Raw genomic sequence first — 18,964 nt, 5'->3', positions numbered from 1 at the left:
ATTCTATTTTCAGTACCTATATAGAGTAAGTGCAAAATAACTGTTTGTTGAATATATTATTTATGAATACATCTCATTCTTCTGCTTACTGTAAGAAAGCATCTCATATTCTTTAAGAATGGTTACATTCTCAGAAAAATAGAAATACATCTCACTTTTCTACTTATCTAAAAACAAATCTGATCAATAATAATCTTTATAGTAGCAATTGTGGTAGTGGTTGTTATTTTTGTTTTAATGGTGGCAGCTTGTATTTATTAGCCATTCATGATTTATTCTAATGTTTATTTTAGTTTTAATTTTATTTAGCATATTTAAGTTATTATATTTAGCATGTTTTAGTATATTTAGAATATTTTGCTCTTATGATTCCAGAACCCCAAGGCCTAAGGGAGTGAGAGCTGAGGGGTAGGGAAGAATAAAGGAGAAAAATGGATGGGCTGTCTCCACTGTCTAGTGACTGCTCAGGATGACCAACTTCTTTTTCATAGCCCACGTGGTTCAGGCTAGAAGCACTTTGTCAAAGGCTGTGGGCTTTCTCTCCAGAGGAGGAGGCTCTTCCCTCTTCATCAGGGTTTTGGCTAAGCAGGGCTCACAGCTGGAACATGGAAGCCCCTAGAGTGCCAGGGTCAGGTCTTCATCAGCTTTGAGGTAAAAGCTGTGTTAGGGCTTTCCTAAATAACACTATTATTTTTTGCTCCAACTGATTAGTTGGTAAAACTGATTTGATTTCATAGAGTGTCCAGGAAATTATGTTCTACGGGCTGCTGTCACCAGCAGAGAACGTTTCCTTGACTGTCCATACGCGATTTCCAAGCTAGTCTCTTCACGTGTGTTTCACGTGAGTATCTGGCTTAACGGAGAAGTCCTACGTTCAAACGAACAGTGAAATTAGAGCCTAGAGTTGTATCTGAATTTGACTTAAATTTTCAATTACTAAATTGCTGCAGAATGATGATTTTTTAAAAGGCAATCTATCAAATATAAAATTCTCATAAATGAGATCAGCCAGTCCTCAAGAATATACCGAGTTCAATGAGAGTGAGAAAAGACATCGAAAGAAGTGCCTGAGGTCCTGCTCCCACCTGAGGCAACTGGATCTAATGAACTCATCCAGAAGATCAGGGTAAAACACACACAGGCATGCATGTGCGCACACATGCTGGTGGGACACATGTAGAACGAAGTAATGAAGTGTCAACTTTGATGCACAAACCTTGCTATCATAGTTCGTATAGAAGGGAGATGAGTGCCACTGGCAGATCAGGGGAAACTTACCTAAGTAGGTCCTCAAAGATGAGTCATAGGTTATGGGGGGAGTAGGAGAGAGGCATTTCAGGAAGAATGGGATGAACACATACATTCAAGAAGAGAATGGACTGCCGGTGTTCAGAAGAGTACAGAGTACAGAATACAAAATGCCTACGTTATTTTTTCCTTCAATATTTATGCATATTGAAAAAGAATACCTGGTGTTTTTTAAAATTCACTCACGCAATAAGGGCAGGACTATGAATCCTTACCATCTTTTAAAAAAGTAAACAACCAGCTATCTATTGTATTAAAAATGTGCATATCCTTTCACCCAGAAACGGTTTCTAGGAATGTGTTCTAAAGCATAATCATACACGAGCACAGAATGTATATATTCCTGTATTCAACACAGCATTACTTATTGCAAGAAAAGATTGAAAACCACTTAAATGTCTATCAGTAAGGGAAGAATGGAAAACATTTTATAACATACCATGAAACTTACAAAGAGGGAAGAAGAAATGAGAAAAGGAAGGAAGAGAGGGAAGGAGGGAGGGAATTATATATGGCAGAATTTATTACTTTCTTAAATCATGAAATCTCTTACATTATTTGAAGTATTACTTTTGCAACTTATAAATGTTTAAAATACAACCATAAAAATGCTAATTTCTTGGAAGCCACTAGATATTTTCAATGAACACTGTCTTCTATGTATAACATGAAATAAATCATCACTTTATGCCCTCCAAAAGTTACTGTTAAAATTTCCTTTCACTGTCTGATGAAAAAACTCCTCTAGTCACCGTCTTTTCTCATCCATTCAACAAGAACTCCTCAACATCTTTCACCAGACAATGCACATCCTTATTTTTAAGAAATCATGCCTGCAATTTCTGCTTTTAAACTCCTTTCTTCCTAACATTCTAAATAATATCTGGACATCTAATTTCAATTTAAGTAAGTCTGTGACCCTGTTTGAGAATCCAATAAACCTAAAGACAGTCCCTTTAAAAATCCTGAAGCACACATTTCATGTAACCTAGGGGCACTTATGATTCAAGATACAGGGATAAAACCCCTTGCATTTGGCTAAGGGTTTTCACAAATATTCCTCATAGGATGTTTCTTGATCTTGCCCTAGACGCAACAAAATATGTCAGGTTTTCCTTGTTCTATGATAAAGGAATTTTATCAGAGAGCAAATATAGAATTATCATAGATGAAGCCCTTTTAGTTGAATTCTATTGCCTTAGGTCTCTCTTCCATATGTGTTTTCATAAAAATCACTAAGTAATTCCTATGGGAACAGTAAACATCAAGATAAATGCATCAAAACAACCCTTTGGTGCTTTTTTCTGAGAGCATTATAAATCTCAATTACATATTTTACAAATTAGTCTTTACTGTGCTTTTCTTTTATGGCTACAATAAAATGTACATTCTGTAATAAATCATGGTTGTAGATATATAACTTTCTGTTTTCTATTCATTTGTAAAGTTCTCATCTGATATCACATACAGTAGCATGAAATATGGTTTAATATCATTTAACTCTGATGAATCAATTTTTAGCAGCAGCATCAACAAAGTTCAATTTACATCCCACTATAATTTGAATAAAAGTAATTTTCCTTCATGATATTTTATGTCCATATTTAATATCAGATGTAATAAGAGACAAATTATAAAAATAATAGAATACTAATAGAAAAAGATATAGAAGTTATTTCAAAGTCAAGTAAATCCTGTGTTAAAACTAAAACACTGGACCCGTGTAAATGGATCCATCGTCAATCCTATTTCAGCAAGATACAGGGGTAGTCCGAAGCACAGAAGTCCACCAGTGATGAAAGTAATAACTGATATTTCTAAATCAATATTTAATAAAACTGATTTATGACCCACACAGGGAGCTGAGTCCATAGCTTATAGTCAATACTACCCAAAGTCAAAGAAGAGAAACACCACAAAAGTAAATAACAGTTACAATATATTTCTCCTTGTAAAAAATACCAGTCCCAAATTTCAATACCCATAATTATGTTCTTCAGAAGTGAGTTGAGACTATAGGAAACCTGGCAGACTCAATCACCCTTTACCTTAGTTTTCCGCACTTTCTTGAGAGGCCCAATTAATTTATTGTTGCCAAAAAAATTCATGAAGATTTCAAGTCGTCGTCTTAAATTTATTCTAAGTATCCAAAATCCACATTTTAACTCCTGTGGAGCTGACGACTTGTAGTTTTCTTATATAATATTTTAAGGAGGATACAGATAGAAAAGCTTTATGATATTTTTGTAAAGAAACAATATGGTAAATATGCTTTATGTCACATTCTGATAAAGAAATTAACTAATGTGGATTTCCAAAATCTTCTTAGATAAATTTGCTGGTTAATTTGTGATAATTTAGAAAGCAAATTTAAATATTCATATCTCAAAGCAAAGAAAGTAAATTCAAATACACAGGAGAAATTAATGCATGTAGCTATAAATTACATATAGCAAACACATGGCTTATCATGGCATTTTGAATTTAGTTCAAATAGGCATAAAACTCACTAAAATATACCAAATAGCATATTTTCTTTTGCTTGCTAAGTGCTCTCCCACATCTCTAGCCTACATGCCTACCATCTAATTTTATATCAAAAGTGGTATTTACTCATTTTTTTTCTGGCTTTATCTCTAATCCTTGCCCAGATGTTTATAGCTCAATAGCTTATAAAACTGCATTGCCGGCCGGGCGCGGTGGCTCAAGCCTGTAATCCCAGCACTTTGGGAGGCCGAGGCGGGCGGATCACAAGGTCAGGAGGTCAAGACCATCCTGGCTAACACGGTGAAACCCCGTCTCTACTAAAAGTACAAAAAACTAGCCGGGAGAGGTGGCGGGCGCCTGTAGTCCCAGCTACTCGGGAGGCTGAGGCAGGAGAATGGCGTGAACCCAGGAGGCGGAGCTTGCAGTGAGCTGAGATCCGGCCACTGCACTCCAGCTTGGGCGACAGAGCGAGACTCTGTCTCAAAAAAAAAAAAAAAAAAAAAACTGCATTGCCTCCCAGGTATATTCTTTAATATTTATATTCTTTCATTTAACTAACATGTATTATGCGCCAACTCTCTGTCCCACAGAATACAGAATACAGAATACAAGGGACTAGACTTAAAGCCAGAGACCAACCCCTTAAGGGGCCATCAGTTTGCAGTGGGCGTCACACTCCTTCACATTTACTCTTTATTTATCTATTTATTTTATTTTATTTATTTATTTATTTTGAGACGGAGTCTTGCTCTGTTGCCCAGGCTGGAGTTCAGTGGCTCAATCTTGGCTCACTGTAACCTCTGCCTCCCGGGTTCAGGCGATTCTCCTGCCTCAGCCTCCTGAGTAGCTGGGATTACAGGCACCCGCCATCATGCCCGGCTAATTTTTGTATTTTTGTAGAGACAGGGTTTCACTATGTTGCCCAGGCTGGTCTTGAACTCCCGACCTCAGGTGATCTGCCTGCCTCGGCCTCCCAAAGCGCTGGGATTACAGGCTTGAGCCACCGCACCCAGCCTACATTTATTCTTTTGTCTAAGACTTGTCTAAAGACTTCAGGACAAGAGAGTGGTCACCATGTTGCAAGATATGCCACTATGGCAGGTCACTATTTTGGAAGATGTGTTTCTTCCATCATCATAATGACACTTTATAATGGACCAGGTGTCCTGACAAGCCACAAGAATGAAGGTTACTCATGGTCGACTTCTCTGGTAACATAGTAGTTTGTAGACCAAGAGCACAGGCTTCGGCCTCAGCACACAGGGCAGCAAGACTTCGCTTCCAAATGCGGCTGGTGAGAGGCTCTGGGCGAGTACATTCTTACTCATCTCATTCTCCTCACTCATCAGTTGAGGGATAATGATACCTCATGCATTTATTTGGAGGATTAAAAACACAATGGATGGAAAACCTTTTCACTGGTGCTAGACACATAATATGCAATCAATAAATGATAATGACAGTTGTCCTAAGTAATGACAGTAATTGCAAAAGTAACGACAGTCTGTTGGACAATTAGCCACCATAAGAACATAATGTTTATTATTTCCTGGCTTTACCTTCGACGTTTGTATATATAGAATACGCAAAGTGATCCACCATATACAGCTCGTGTAGTGTTAAGGGCGTAAGTTTTATGTCTTTTCTATTAGTTATTTTCAGAATGTCTTGATTTATAGTTTATCTTGCTTGTGGGCTTCCTCTGATATCAGCTGTTTCAGTTGAATTTCATTTATTCTGGATTTTCTTGAAAATGGGCTTTTGTCATTTATTCTGATGATTCTAAAGACTAATAAAAAATGCATGATAGCGATTTACTTCCTAAGTGACTTTCCAGGATGAGTTTTATCATCCAATGATATTCATTAGGTTGTTCAGTCCAAACTGAACATGTTTTATTTTTTACCTGACTGTATAATGAATGAAGGGTTCAAACCACCACCAGAATAGTTTTGTTCTCATCTTTTGTACCAAATGTTTTACTTTTTTACAAAATATCATGACAAGGAATCTCTAGTTCGATGGCGTTTGTTTGCTGGGATTTCTTTCCCACATACGATATATTTTGTGTTGCTTTTTTTCTAACTGGCACATCACCTCTGTTTGGACAATGGTCTTCTCCACCAGCATTTCATTAAAGGGAAATAATACTAACATTCTACTAGAAAATTAAGAATAAAACTAAGTTTTGCAAGTTATTTTTGAATTTTCTTCTTAATTAAACACTATTTTGAGTTGTAAGACGGTTTGGTGGAAACAGCAGGTATGGTGGACATCTGCAAATCCGGAGAAGTGAGTTCAGCCTGCCTCTGCCCAGAGTTCTCTGTAACTCTAACCCCACTCACTCTGACTCTCAGATCCCCACCTGTGCCGGTAAAACGCATGACTGTATTATCTGTTCCAGCTCTAAACTTCTGTAATTTCATGTTCAGTGTTATTACAGAAAATCACAGAGTCGCCTCTTTTATGTCTCAGCTTGTATGTCTCATATGTTTATGAACAAGTGGGAACAGCGGAAGTAAGAACTGAAAGTGGGATAAGTATTCAGAAAAGGGAAGGCAAATTTTCTAAATAGGGTGAGTTGCTGTGATTTTGTGTCACATCGACAGTGTGGCTTTTAGGATGTTGTCAGTCCCCAAATTTTTCCACTGTATGATTCCTACCCACCTCGCCACACATACTTCAATCATGGAATCTCAATGTCTGCTAAATACGTTTTGTGATTTTGCAAGATGTCCTTTAGATTATGTCTACTCCTCAGGAAGCTTGGAACATGGGGAATGTGTGATATCTTGAGTCCACAGGCTAATGTCTTAGTGGGGATGAGTTAGTTGGGGGTCCTTAGGAAAGAGCTTAGGAAATCTAGCCAGAAATAAAGATGGAAAAGTGCATACATGGAAGAAAGAGACAGAAATAACCAGTATCTCAGTCGTCATGTGGCCCAGGGAATTAGAGAAGGTCAGAAAATAAATCACTTAATGCTGGAGCCCCTGCATGTCACAGCATGATTGTGCCTTCTGCTCAATGCCGCATCCGGTGCTTTACTTAGGCTCTGTGGAAGGAGTGCCTGTTGAAAGGCTGCTGAAAGGGAGAGGCTCAAATCCAGGGGTCACAAATTTGAATGTATAGGGATAAATAAATAAAATTAAACATATGCATGATGCTTCATCAAACTGTAGAAAAATCAGTGACACGGGCTAAATGTTGATCAGATTCTACAGAGACTGGTACAAGCACAGAAGTGAGGACATTTGTGAGAGTGGAGAGGAATAATTGATGAATAAAGACCAAACACCACCAAAAATTTGCCTTCTAGAATGCTAGTCACTGATTGGAATAAAATGAAATGGGAGATAGGAGTTAACATAGGCAAGATGCAAGGTTAAGAACACCGTGCCCCGACCGGGTGCAGTGGCTCATGCCTATAATCCCAGCACTTTCGGAGGCCAAGGCGGGCAGATCATGAGGTCAAGAGATCGAGACCATCCTGGCTAATACGGTGAAACCCTGTCTCTACTAAAAATACAAAAAAACCAAAAACCAAAAAAAAAAAAACAAATAGCCGGGCATGGTGGCATGCACCTGTAGTCCAAGCTACTTGGGAGGCAGAGGCAAGAGAATCGCTTGAACCTAGGAGGCAGAGGTTGCAGTGAGCCAAGATCATGCCACTGCATTCCAGCCTGGGCGACGAGCGAGACTCCATCTCAAAAAAACAAAACAAAACAAAACAAAACAAAAACACCGTGCCCATGCCCCAATGCCTCTCCCTTGCATAAGATACTGAAAAACCTGCATATGTTAATGTCTGTAAACAAAGGGAATCAGATCAGATGTTGTGTATGAGTGTGAAAACATCTATGTCTTGCCCTCCCTTGTTATTATGCCATTTTCCCTCAAATAACACAGAGATACATTCATATTTTGCCCGTGCATCCCCATTTCTAGCTCATTCTGTGTGTGTTCTATGCTACACAGTACTCTAAGTGTAGTTTCTCAGTTGCTTTTTACATTAACTCTATAAAGTAGGTCTGTCACTTACCCCATTTCCTAGATGGGGAAACTGAGGCCAGAGAGGTTAATTACTTTCCTAAGGCTGTCACACTAATATAAAGTGGAGTCATGATCTAAACCCCAGGGCCATTCTTTTGAATAATTGTGCTTCAAGCAGACTTTACCACAAAGGAGTCATGTGCCCCCATCAGTTTTAAGCATGCTACAGCAAACAGCATAACTCTATTCAGAGGTTAAAAAATATGCTGTCTGTTACTTTTCTTTTGAGAACTATTATCAAGATTTAGAAAAAATTGATTCCAATATTATTACTCATATTGAAAGGATTTTTTGGGACATGGTCATAGATAACATTATTTGGATTTTGAGTTATTTCTAAAGAAAGTAATTTTTGAGTTTATCAAACTTTCTCATGACAAGTATGCATATATCTCTATTATACATTCCATATATTGTACAAATGGTACTTTTTTAACTGCTAAGTGTGAATGTTGAGAACGTCAACATCATTACGCTATCTCCCCCATTTTTTATCTTATCTCTTCTAGATATTCACAATTTGTAATATTTACATTGTATTTTGTAAATTCTACAGTTGTATTAGCTTTGTTCTTACAACAAATGGATACTAGAGACTAGCTCATGATAAGAAACTCTTGATTGGCTGAATGTTTTCAAGAAGATTTCTTGCAAAATGTAGTCTCTATGTTCCTGCCTCTTCAAAAATATTCAGAAAGAGCTTGGCCCATTCTTTCCCTAAATAATTTGTAAGCATTGTGCCATTACATTCTAGAGTTCCAGATTGACATGAAGTTTCAGGCCTCTCTGATGTACCTCTTTATAGTTAACTTGACCTTTTTTTTTTTCTGGATGACTAATGAATGTTTTCTTTAGCTTTGATTTCCAACAATTTTACTAAGATGTGTCTCAGTGTTGACTGTTCTATGTTCACTTACTGAGACAAGTTGTATCCTTTGAATCTGTAATTCAGTGCTTTGCTTCCTGCTAAGTTTTTATGAGTTATATATCATGATTTTTTTTGTTTGTTTTAAAAGTACCTCAAAGTACTTTTTTATAGACATGGTCTTCATTCTTTTCATTATGACTCATCTTTGAAATAAATTTTATTAGGCCAGATATCTGTCACTGTTTCACTTTGGGGAGGAACAGGGTAATATTGCAGGATAGTGCAATGGACAGAAAGGTGATATTTCCCCCAAATTGATTTGCTGAATTTTTAACCCCTATGGTGATGCTACCAGGAGGTAGGAACTTTGGGTGTGATTAGATCATGAAGGTGGAGCCCACATTAATGATATTAGTAACCTTATCAAGGAGGTTCAAGAGAGACCCCTTACTCCTTCTACTACATGAGGACACAGTGAAAAGGTGCCATTCTATGAACCAGAAAGTGGACCTTCACCAGGCATGAAATCTGCTGCTGTAGTGATCTTGGACTTCTCAACCTCTAGAACTGCGAGAAATAAATTTCTCTTGGTTGAGACACTGATTCTATGACATTTTGTTATAACAACCAAAATAGACCAAGATGGAATCAAAGGTTTTTATAATATAGGTGTGTGTGTATGTGTGTGTTTCTTTAGTCCATTGGTTCATAACTCTATATGCACATAAATTAGCCACCTGAAGAGCCTTTAAAAGCCATCTATTCCTTGGATAACTCTAAGGTTGTGATTTAATTGACATGAGGATGGTGCTTGAGAATCTGTGTTTTAAAAGGCTCCCCAGGTCATCTTAAGTTATAGTGGCCATGAAAACCTTCCATTTAGCTTTTATCCCATTCTAGCCAACCCAGATCAGCAGCACTGGGGCCCATCACAAAGCAGTTGTGTCCCCTCCACTCTATCTCCCCACCAACTGCTTGCAGAAATGAGGGCCTCTGCTTTGTGATGCTGCATAGTGTCCTGGTAAGCCTCCACAATCAGCCTTTGCTCTGATTCCCTGACTCAAAATATGAGACGGTTCTATTCCTCCAGGAACATGCATTATCTTAGAATACTGCTATGCTGCTGGTGCTGTCTGAGATCTACAGTAGGCAGAATCCGCTCAGGAAGTTTTCTGTTAGACACCCAGTCCTGTGATGTGGTTTGTAGTTACAGTTTTTCAGAGTTCTTAAATATGAAAATTTCAATTCTGTTTCTCAGTCTTCTGGATATTTGGATGATTTGGGGGACACAAAAGGGCAAAAGATGTCTTTACTTTTCAATCTTACAACAGGGGTTCCTTGTCATTTTTTCTATTCCATGACTCTGGCTTTTAATATATTTTAAAATTTGAATTTTTCAACATCATCAGTGTTACATCTTAATGAGACATAAAGCTACTTATGCCAGAAATTTTATAAGTGAATTGAAATTCATGTTTTGAATGGTAATTTGATTAGTAAGAGAAGGAAATGGGCTCCTTTTTAACTAATCATAATTACTTACATATTCAAGTAATTAGCCAAATTCATATGCATAATTAGGCACCTAATTATGTTTTAAATTCAAATTCATGTATGAAGAGATGATCACATGTGTCTAATAAAATATTTTATTTCCCTAATTTTGGGCAAAACATTGTCTTTTGTTTCCATAAGAACTTTTAAATATAGTAGTTTGTGTATCTACAGTGATACATAATATCAGGAAGTAGCTATCAATTTCAGTCTAAATTATAGTGACCATTTAAAAATGTTTTGGTTATGGTACAAGATCAACATTTCATTATCTAACAATTAGTCATACAGTGATGATGAATTCAATCATCATTTGGGAAAAATAAACAAACAGATGAAATTAAGCCTGTATAGAAAGGAAGGAGTCATGAGGAATAATGAATATTGCCAACAAAAACAGACAAAATCAGGGAAAAGAACAACAAGAAAACAACTTAATTCTCTATTGTGGCTCTACCTCCTCATACAAACATGCCTGGTTACCAATGAATTCAAAAGGACATACACTTTGTTGAGCCTATTAGTAAATATTTATGGAAGCCTCCCTGTGAGCCAGGCATAGCCCTGTGCCCTGGAGACTTGAAGATGAAAAGATGCACTTCCTGTTTTCAAGGAGCTTAAATCCTTGGGAGATAAATTAACAGTACAGCTATAGTAAGATAATTGCTTTAGTAGGGGGCGACTGCCTCCAAGGCAATTTCCTCCTAGAATTGGTCCTCTGGAACCAGCACACTACAAGGAGACTTTTTCTCTCAAACAGAGATTCCACCTTATATTAAGCGAAGCCATTGTAAGTCAGAGTGAAGAAAGGTGAATCAACTTGAATATAATGCTGCATTTTGAATTTGGGTACAATCGTTGCATTAAAAATGGTGAGGGTGTGATGTGCTTTAGCTGCGTGATTTTAAAAAATTGGAGGATATTTTCTGTAAGGGCAACCTTAACCCTGGGATGGTGACCACTCTCCATAGAAGACATGGATACACTCAGTCCCTAAAAGAAAGAGCTGCAGACTCTGATAAGGCATGCATTCTAGGCATGCCCAGCTGTTGGAACTCCTGAAGCTTATTCCACACAGCATATCAGCCTATACATCTCGCCTCCCATACCACGTCTGTGATTTCTTCCTCATGCCTAAAAGTTATTGGTATAATTCATGACGCCTCTGTACTTTTGAGACAGAGGGAAGAATTCAAGATCAATTACAAAGCCGGCTAAGCTTAAGAGAGTATAGCAAATTGAAATTGCTTCACATCAGTTGGCTTCTGGATTTTTATAAAATAGGAGACAATATTATTGGTCAAAAGAGATGGAAGAATGCCATCTAACTATAATGCTTAAAATCAAATATGAGGAAATATTAAAATATAAAGATGAAAACTTGAGATGTTATTTGCAAAATGAACTTAAAAGATACCATCAGCCCACGTTCAGTACTATATTCTATATAGAAGCTGTAACTTTATGGTTCAGCACGTGGGCCTGAGACTTGAAGAAAATTTAGTTTAAAAAATTACTCTGATAACAATTCTCAAGGCGTAAGATACTTGTTTAGAATTACACATTTTTTGCTTTAATAATACAATATGTGCAATTTGCATGGAATTATAATAAATACAATGATATCAACTAAATGGCAGATGCTAAGTTCTTTCATCATGTATGTAATAGCACATTTTAGGACTTAATAAGGCAAGTCAAGAAGAAATGTTCACATTTGAGTACATAGTTTTCATGTACAAGTATTTCCCATACATTTATTACATAGTTGATGCATATTCATTAAGTAGTTCATTAATTGTCTTCTAATCAAGGAGCACTTTTCAGTTCTAATGCACTCATCAATACCTAGTATTATAGTTTTAAAGACTTACCTCGCCTATTAGGGTATAGTTACAGAACCAAATTTTGTTTATCTTTGAGTCAACAACCCAGAACCCTGTTCAACAAACAAATATTTTTAAATGCTATTATTAAGAATCAAAATAGTTAAAAATGAGAGATCTGTAACTCCATATAAACACTGCTGCCTATATACATATATAACATGTATGCTATGCACTGTAGGGTAGAATATATTATAAAATAGGCATAGAATTAAAATTTATATTTGCATTTCTTCTATATGACAGCCAGTCAAAATATTAGTATCAATTATTTAATTATTCTGTCCACTTCATAAACATCATAAAATAGAAACTTAAAACGTATTTTACCAGTAAGACAGACCTATCTCATTAAAGCCACTGTAGCCCAGCTCTTGCCTGCTAAGTCCCAGATCTTCAAGATCCATGCATTTAAATCCAGGTGGGCACTGGTAGCCTTCTTCTAGCTCTGGTGAGCAGTGTGTGTCTGGAATAGCTAAGCTATTCCAGGTTACATTCCTGTAAACAACACATGAAAGTGTTAAGACAATTTCAACAAACATAAATGTTGATTACAATGAATAATGTGATTACTCTTCATTAATAGCTATGTATCTGGCCAGGTGAGGTTGCTCATGCCTGTAATCATTGCACTTTGGGAGGCACAGGCAGGAGAATCCCTTGAGCCCAGGGGTTCGAGGTTGCAGTGAACTATGATCATGCCACTGCACTCTAGCCTGGGCAACAGAGCAAGACCTTGAGAGTTGAGAGACCTTCTCTTTCTCTGTCTCTCTAACAGTACAGCAAAGAGAGTGTATGTGTGTGTTTGTGTGTATGTGTGTGTGTGTGTGTGTGTATATATATATATATATAGAGAGAGAGAGAGAGAGAGAGAGAGAGAGAGACATTGAGAGACCTTCTTTCTCTTATGTTGTAGGTACCAAATAATTGATGACAAGCATTGTTGATGAGGTTCATAGTATTTGTACTACACACTCTGAAACATAGAGTCAGGTCAGAATGAAGCGAAGATGGATCATTTGGCCTACATATAAGAATGAGAAATGAAGAGATACACGTGATGTGTCTGTCTAAAATCTTATCTTTCTGGCCCACCCAATTGTGGTAATTGGTAATATATATATGAGACTTGAGAGACTCTCTCTCTCTCTCTCTCTCTCTCTCTCTCTCTATATATATATATATATATATGATGTTATTTGCAAAATTGTGTATGTGTATCTGAATATAGTTTTAAGATTCATAATTCACAAATGACATTCATAACATTCATTACATATTAAACATTCTCAAATGATATGTGATTCATCCCCACAATGGCTCTTTACAAGAATACTATCACCATGACGGTTTTGCCATTACAGACTGAGACCCAGATAAGCAAAGGAAGGAATTTTTCTACAGATTTGCAGAGAATGTTGACTTGTCTGAGGATTCATTGTGATTCACAAAATCACAATGAGAAGGTGTCTCAAGGTCTTGCTCTGTGGCCTTGTCTCACTGTGGGCACAAATTTTACTTCCCTACTTCTAAGCAATGTTGTATGATGAAAATCATTTTCTGTGCGGTACAAACACTATGAAACTCATCAGTGATACTTGTCCTTCTGAGTGTTGGAAGGTGTCTAGTTTAGAAAGAACCAGATAAATAAGGAGAAATGGAAGGAACTCAAGGTATCCCATAGGAAAGAGAGATTATGAGGTGATTTAGTGATAGCTCTAGGAATATTAGAATCCTTTAGGTGGATAATGACATAACCCATTTTTATCTTTCTTAAGAATAGGCTGGATATCAACTTGATATAAAGGATTTAGATATGCAATGGCTTTCCTGACAGCAAATATAGATAACATAGGATTGCTGACTGTAGACTCTCATTCTGGGTTGACATTAAAAACGGACCCCAAATAGCTGCTATCTGAGGTAGCCCACACAGATTGTGCAGAGGACAAAGTCTGGGGTAGATGATTTTGGAAGCCTTCTAAACCCATGAATGTGTTACACTCATTTCCCACTACATCAAAGTCTCTAGGAATTTCTTAAATGGAGAACAACCCTAAGACAGCCTCAGTCACGTCAGTTTATGGCCAAATTGAGGTAGACTTACTGGGTGACTCTTTTTCCTTTAACACCTTCTTACATTCAGTTGCTGCTTCCATCCCTTTTATAATATGCTTTCTCTAAAGTCTGACACCTAATTGTGCAATCCCTTAGCTATTTTCTGCCACCACGCATATACACACTACATAGTTCTACACACACACACACACACACACACACACACACACACACACACACACAGCATGCCTGGTGATATTTGCCTACTTCTCAGTCATAAACAAAGCTCCAGAAACGTTACCCATGATTCAAACACCCTAAGCTATTCCTTTAGGGTTCTGCCCTTTGTTCGCAGCAGGTGAGCTTATCTGTTTGCTGGTGTCAGGAAGTAAGTCATTAAATCATTGCTCCCTCTAGTCATATTTTAAGCTGGTCCTTTGGACCCCATCTGCAAAACCCAAGGGAAAGGCTCTAATTGTGGAAATTACCACAATTGGGTGGGTCAGAAAAATAAGATTTTAGACAGACACGTCGTGTATATCTCCCCATTTCTCATTCTTACATGTAGGCCAAATGATTCACCTTTGCTCCAGTCTGATCTGACTCTGTTTCAGAGTGTGTGGTACAAATACTATGAACCTCATCAACGATGCTTGTTGTCAATGATTTAGCACCTACAACATAACAGTAACATGGTAAGGAGACTGGGCTTCTGAGTTTCAGAGTGAGGCTTTCTGGGTTTGATCCCAGCTCTGCCATTTACTGGTTGTGTGACTTAAATAAAGCTCTAAGGGCCTCTAAGCTCAGTTTCCTCATCTGTAAGGTAGAGAGAGTAATCATAATTAAAAGCAAAGTTTGTGTGAGGGTTAAGTAAAGCAAACCAAGTAATGCACTTTGGGTAGCACCTAATGTGTTGCAAATACTGTACTCAGTACATGCTTGATCTAAATGATTATTAATCATTACAACAATACAATGTAGCATAAATCCCAGCATGTAAAAACAGAACAATAAAGACTTGTTAAAAGAGGAGAAGAAACTTTGGCATGTTCATAGAACTATGCAGCGAAGAGATACTTTAGATCACCTAGTTCTTCATTTACTCTTGAAGGCAAGGTGAAGTTCAGAGAGGGAAGAGTCTACTAGCCCATCACAATTACACATATTTTTAATTCCAAATACTTTTACAAATACAATAGCAGAAATGTCTATGATAACACTCTGTCTACATGAACAAGTTTCAAAAAAAAAATCACCTTTCAGGTATTTGGAGAAGAAATTGGACTGTGGAGCCAATCTTCACGGGTGTGAGTTCTGACCCATTTATTACATGTGTGACTTAAGCATGCTTTAGTTTTCCAAACTATAATGGTGTGAAAATGTCTACCTCATAAGCCTGGGGTGAGATGTAAGTATTTACATCTGTAAAGTGTATAAAATGGGTACTTGACAGACAATCAATGCTAGCTGTTACCTACTGTTATGACAGTTTGAAAGTTGTAGATTGCCTAGATTCAAACTCCAGCCCTATGTGTACAGCCTCAGTTATCCCACTTCCAAAATGAGGATAGTTTTTGCATTCTTTGTAGGGGCATGTTAATGATTAAATGAGACAATGTGCAACACTCAGAACGGTGCCAAAAATAAGTTAATCACTCAATAATCGTTAAAGATTACAATTTTTTAAGTTAATTTATAAATATTAGAGTACTTTTTCCTGTTTTCTTCCTTTTATATTTGCTTTTTCTTTCATATTAGTGCTGATACTCATTTTAAGTACAACTCTCACTAGATATTATTTTGAAGTCTTTGGCTTTGGAGGTAGCAGACTTGAAACATTTTTACCAACATCAAGCTATTAGCAAATGCTTATTAGAAACACATTTATTAGATGATTAATTGCCCTGGAACACACATATCTAAAACCACAAGGTAATTACTGTTTTTAAAAATTGAAATGAATGTCAAGAGTTTCAGAATATATATTTGTTAATCTTTATTTCATTTTTTTCAGCTAACAAGAGTCTTCCAGATTTTACTTTAATTCATTACCCTTAATTATTTCTGTAGTCATTTTCCCTCAGGCACTCTGGATAGAGAACAAGTGACTCTCTGGAGTTTGGGTGGGGTGGATGGAATTCTTGCCCCACAAGGCAAATCCTGGATATAGACAATGATTCTTTCAGTGATAATAAATATCCACTCATGTTTAAATGGGTTTCAAGACCAGCATTTCTTATGGATTCCTGAATAAAGTATCTACTTGTAATCTCCCTATTTTAATTTTTTAGCCCATTTCTGTGACCTCCAAGACACTGAAATTACTCTTGTTCACTTCCATACACTATATCCAATCAGAAGAATTTTAGTCTTATCTTCTGTGACCTCTCGGCAGTGCTTTGAATTGTTGTTTTTGTGGTAGAAAAAATACTGGTCCCCTAAAGATGTCCCCATTCTAACATATGGAACCTGGAAGTAGATAATGTTGCATAGCAAAAGGGAACTAAAGTTATAGGTGTGATTAAGGCTAAAGACAATAAATTTGGGAAATGAGCCTGAATTATCCAGGTGGACCCAACCTAATCCCATGAATCCCTAACAGTAAAGAACCTCACCTGGCCGTGGTTGGAGAGAGATGTGAGTATGGGAGGAAGACAGAGATGCAACTCTGCTGGATTTGAAGGTGCTGGTTTGTCCATATTTCTTAGGCCATTCTGCTTTTCCATCTCCTCTAGTCTTGAGCTGACCTTTAGTCGTGAGATGCTCTGAGCTCTGTCTTGGGCCTTTCTCTTTTTTCATGATAACTCTCCCAGGCAATCTCATCCACTTTCATGATTTCTCAATTCTCTGTCATCCTATACATCATTGTAGAGTCTTAGAGCTACATGTCCAACTGCTTACTAGATTTCTCCACTTGGCTACACCACAAGTACCTCCAGCTCAATAGGTCCCTTATTCCATTTGAAATCCTAAACCAGAGTTCCCTATCATAACAAATAGGACCAGCTTCCAAACTGTGGAGCAAGCTTGAAGTCTTAGAATCTTGCTTGATACCTACTTCTCCCTCAACCCTCATACGTAATCATCACATTCTCCAACATGTTCTCAAAATATCTTTTAAGCTAATTTCATTCTCTCCAGCTCGCTCTCTACACACACTCTTATCTGGCCTCCTCACTGGCCACTCTGCCTCCCACTCTTAGCCTTTCTGATACATTTGGCACAAAGCACATGCAGAGACCCTTCCTAATCACTGTCCTACTTTAACAGTGGCAAACCTGTCACATGGTCTGCAAGATCCTGAAGGATCTGGCTCCTCCCACACTTCAAACACCCCTTTGTACCCCCTTTCCCCAAGTATCCTAGTGTCTGACCATGTTGCCCTTTCTCAGCTCCTGCCTAAGGCAGGGTCTTCTCCTCTACTTGGAAGTCTCTCCTGTTTTCTTTGGTTAACCCCATTTTTGTAGCCTTCAGGCCTCAGCTTGACTATCATTTTCTTGGGAGAGCCACTCCAAGTCCCTTCCACTGGGCCAGGTTTCCCTGCTATAACTTCTCAAGGTACCCTCGCTTTTTGTTTCTGGCACTTCAGACAAATGCAATTCATGTTTGTGTGGTCATCTGTTCATTGGATGTCTTCCAAACTCAACTGTTCCTTAGTGTAATTTCCAATTCCATGAAGTCCCTGACACAGAGTCTATGATAGTTAAATTTAAGTATCAGCTTGATTAAAGTATGGTGCCTGGCTGTTTGGGCAAACACAAGTCTAGATGTTGCTGTGAAGGTATTTTATAGTTGTGATTAACACTTAAATTGATAGACTTTGAGTAAAGCATGTTACCCTCCATAATGTGAGTGGGACTCATCTCATTAATAGGAAAGATTTTGACTTCTCAGTAGAGAGAGGTCACTAGCCTACCCCACCTTTGGCAGAGCCTTTCGTCTGCCACATCAGCTTCTGCTGAAATGTCCAGGCTGCCCTGAAGATTTTGGTCTTAACAGCCTACAAAATTACATGAGCCAATTCCTTAAAGTAAATCTCTTTATATCTGTATCTGTATCTATAGACACGTATCTTTTGAGCGTAAAATATATTCTATATTCTATATTCTCTCTGGAGAAACCTAATATATAGTAGATGTTTAATAATTATTTTCTGAATGAATGAATGAATGTGTCTTTCTACCATTATTTAAATCTATGGTGAATTATTTATTTGTAAACTACAGAAACTCTTTAATAAGTGGATCCTGTTTTATGCATTTTTAAGTGTAATAATCCACAAATTGGCACTGATTTTCAATGTTTTAAATGTCTGACTTTAGTAGTTTCCATGTATCAAAATGAGTACTAGAATCCCTGGGAGCAGCCAATTGTTTTTTAAAAAGCCTTCAATTATCCTCCTAGCACATGTTTGCTTATTCACCACTGACCCCACAGAAATACAAACAACCATCAGAGAATACTATAAACGCCTCTACGCAAATCAACTAGAAAATCTAGAAGAAATGGATAATTTCCTGGACACTTACACTCTCCCAAGGCTAAACCAGGAAGAAGTTGAATCCCTGAATAGACCAATAGCAGGCTCTGAAATTGAGGCAACAATTAATAGCCTACCCACCAAAAAAAGTCCAGGACCAGATGGATTCACAGCTGAATTCTACCAGAGGTACAAGGAGGAGCTGGTACCATTCCTTCTGAAACTATTCCAATCAATAGAAAAAGAGGGAATCCTCCCTAACTCATTTTATGA

General features: G+C 37.5%; 1 protein-coding gene across 1 annotated transcript in view; it reads right to left on the bottom strand.

Moving 5' to 3' along the window:
- NALCN (sodium leak channel, non-selective) overlaps positions 1-18,964 on the bottom strand; it is a 367,606-nt gene that overhangs the window by 274,904 nt on the left and 73,738 nt on the right. Inside the window, exon 7 of the mRNA XM_017861705.1 lies at positions 12,497-12,651. Coding sequence (XP_017717194.1) covers positions 12,497-12,651 — 155 coding nt within the window. The remainder of the gene's footprint in view (positions 1-12,496; positions 12,652-18,964) is intronic.

The sequence above is a fragment of the Rhinopithecus bieti genome, unplaced genomic scaffold (assembly GCF_001698545.2).
Source record: "Rhinopithecus bieti isolate Rb0 unplaced genomic scaffold, ASM169854v2 scaffold_2254, whole genome shotgun sequence".
Classification (NCBI taxonomy): domain Eukaryota; kingdom Metazoa; phylum Chordata; class Mammalia; order Primates; family Cercopithecidae; genus Rhinopithecus; species Rhinopithecus bieti.
The sequence above is the reverse complement of the archived record's forward strand: the minus strand, read 5'-3'. Positions and strand labels throughout refer to the sequence as shown.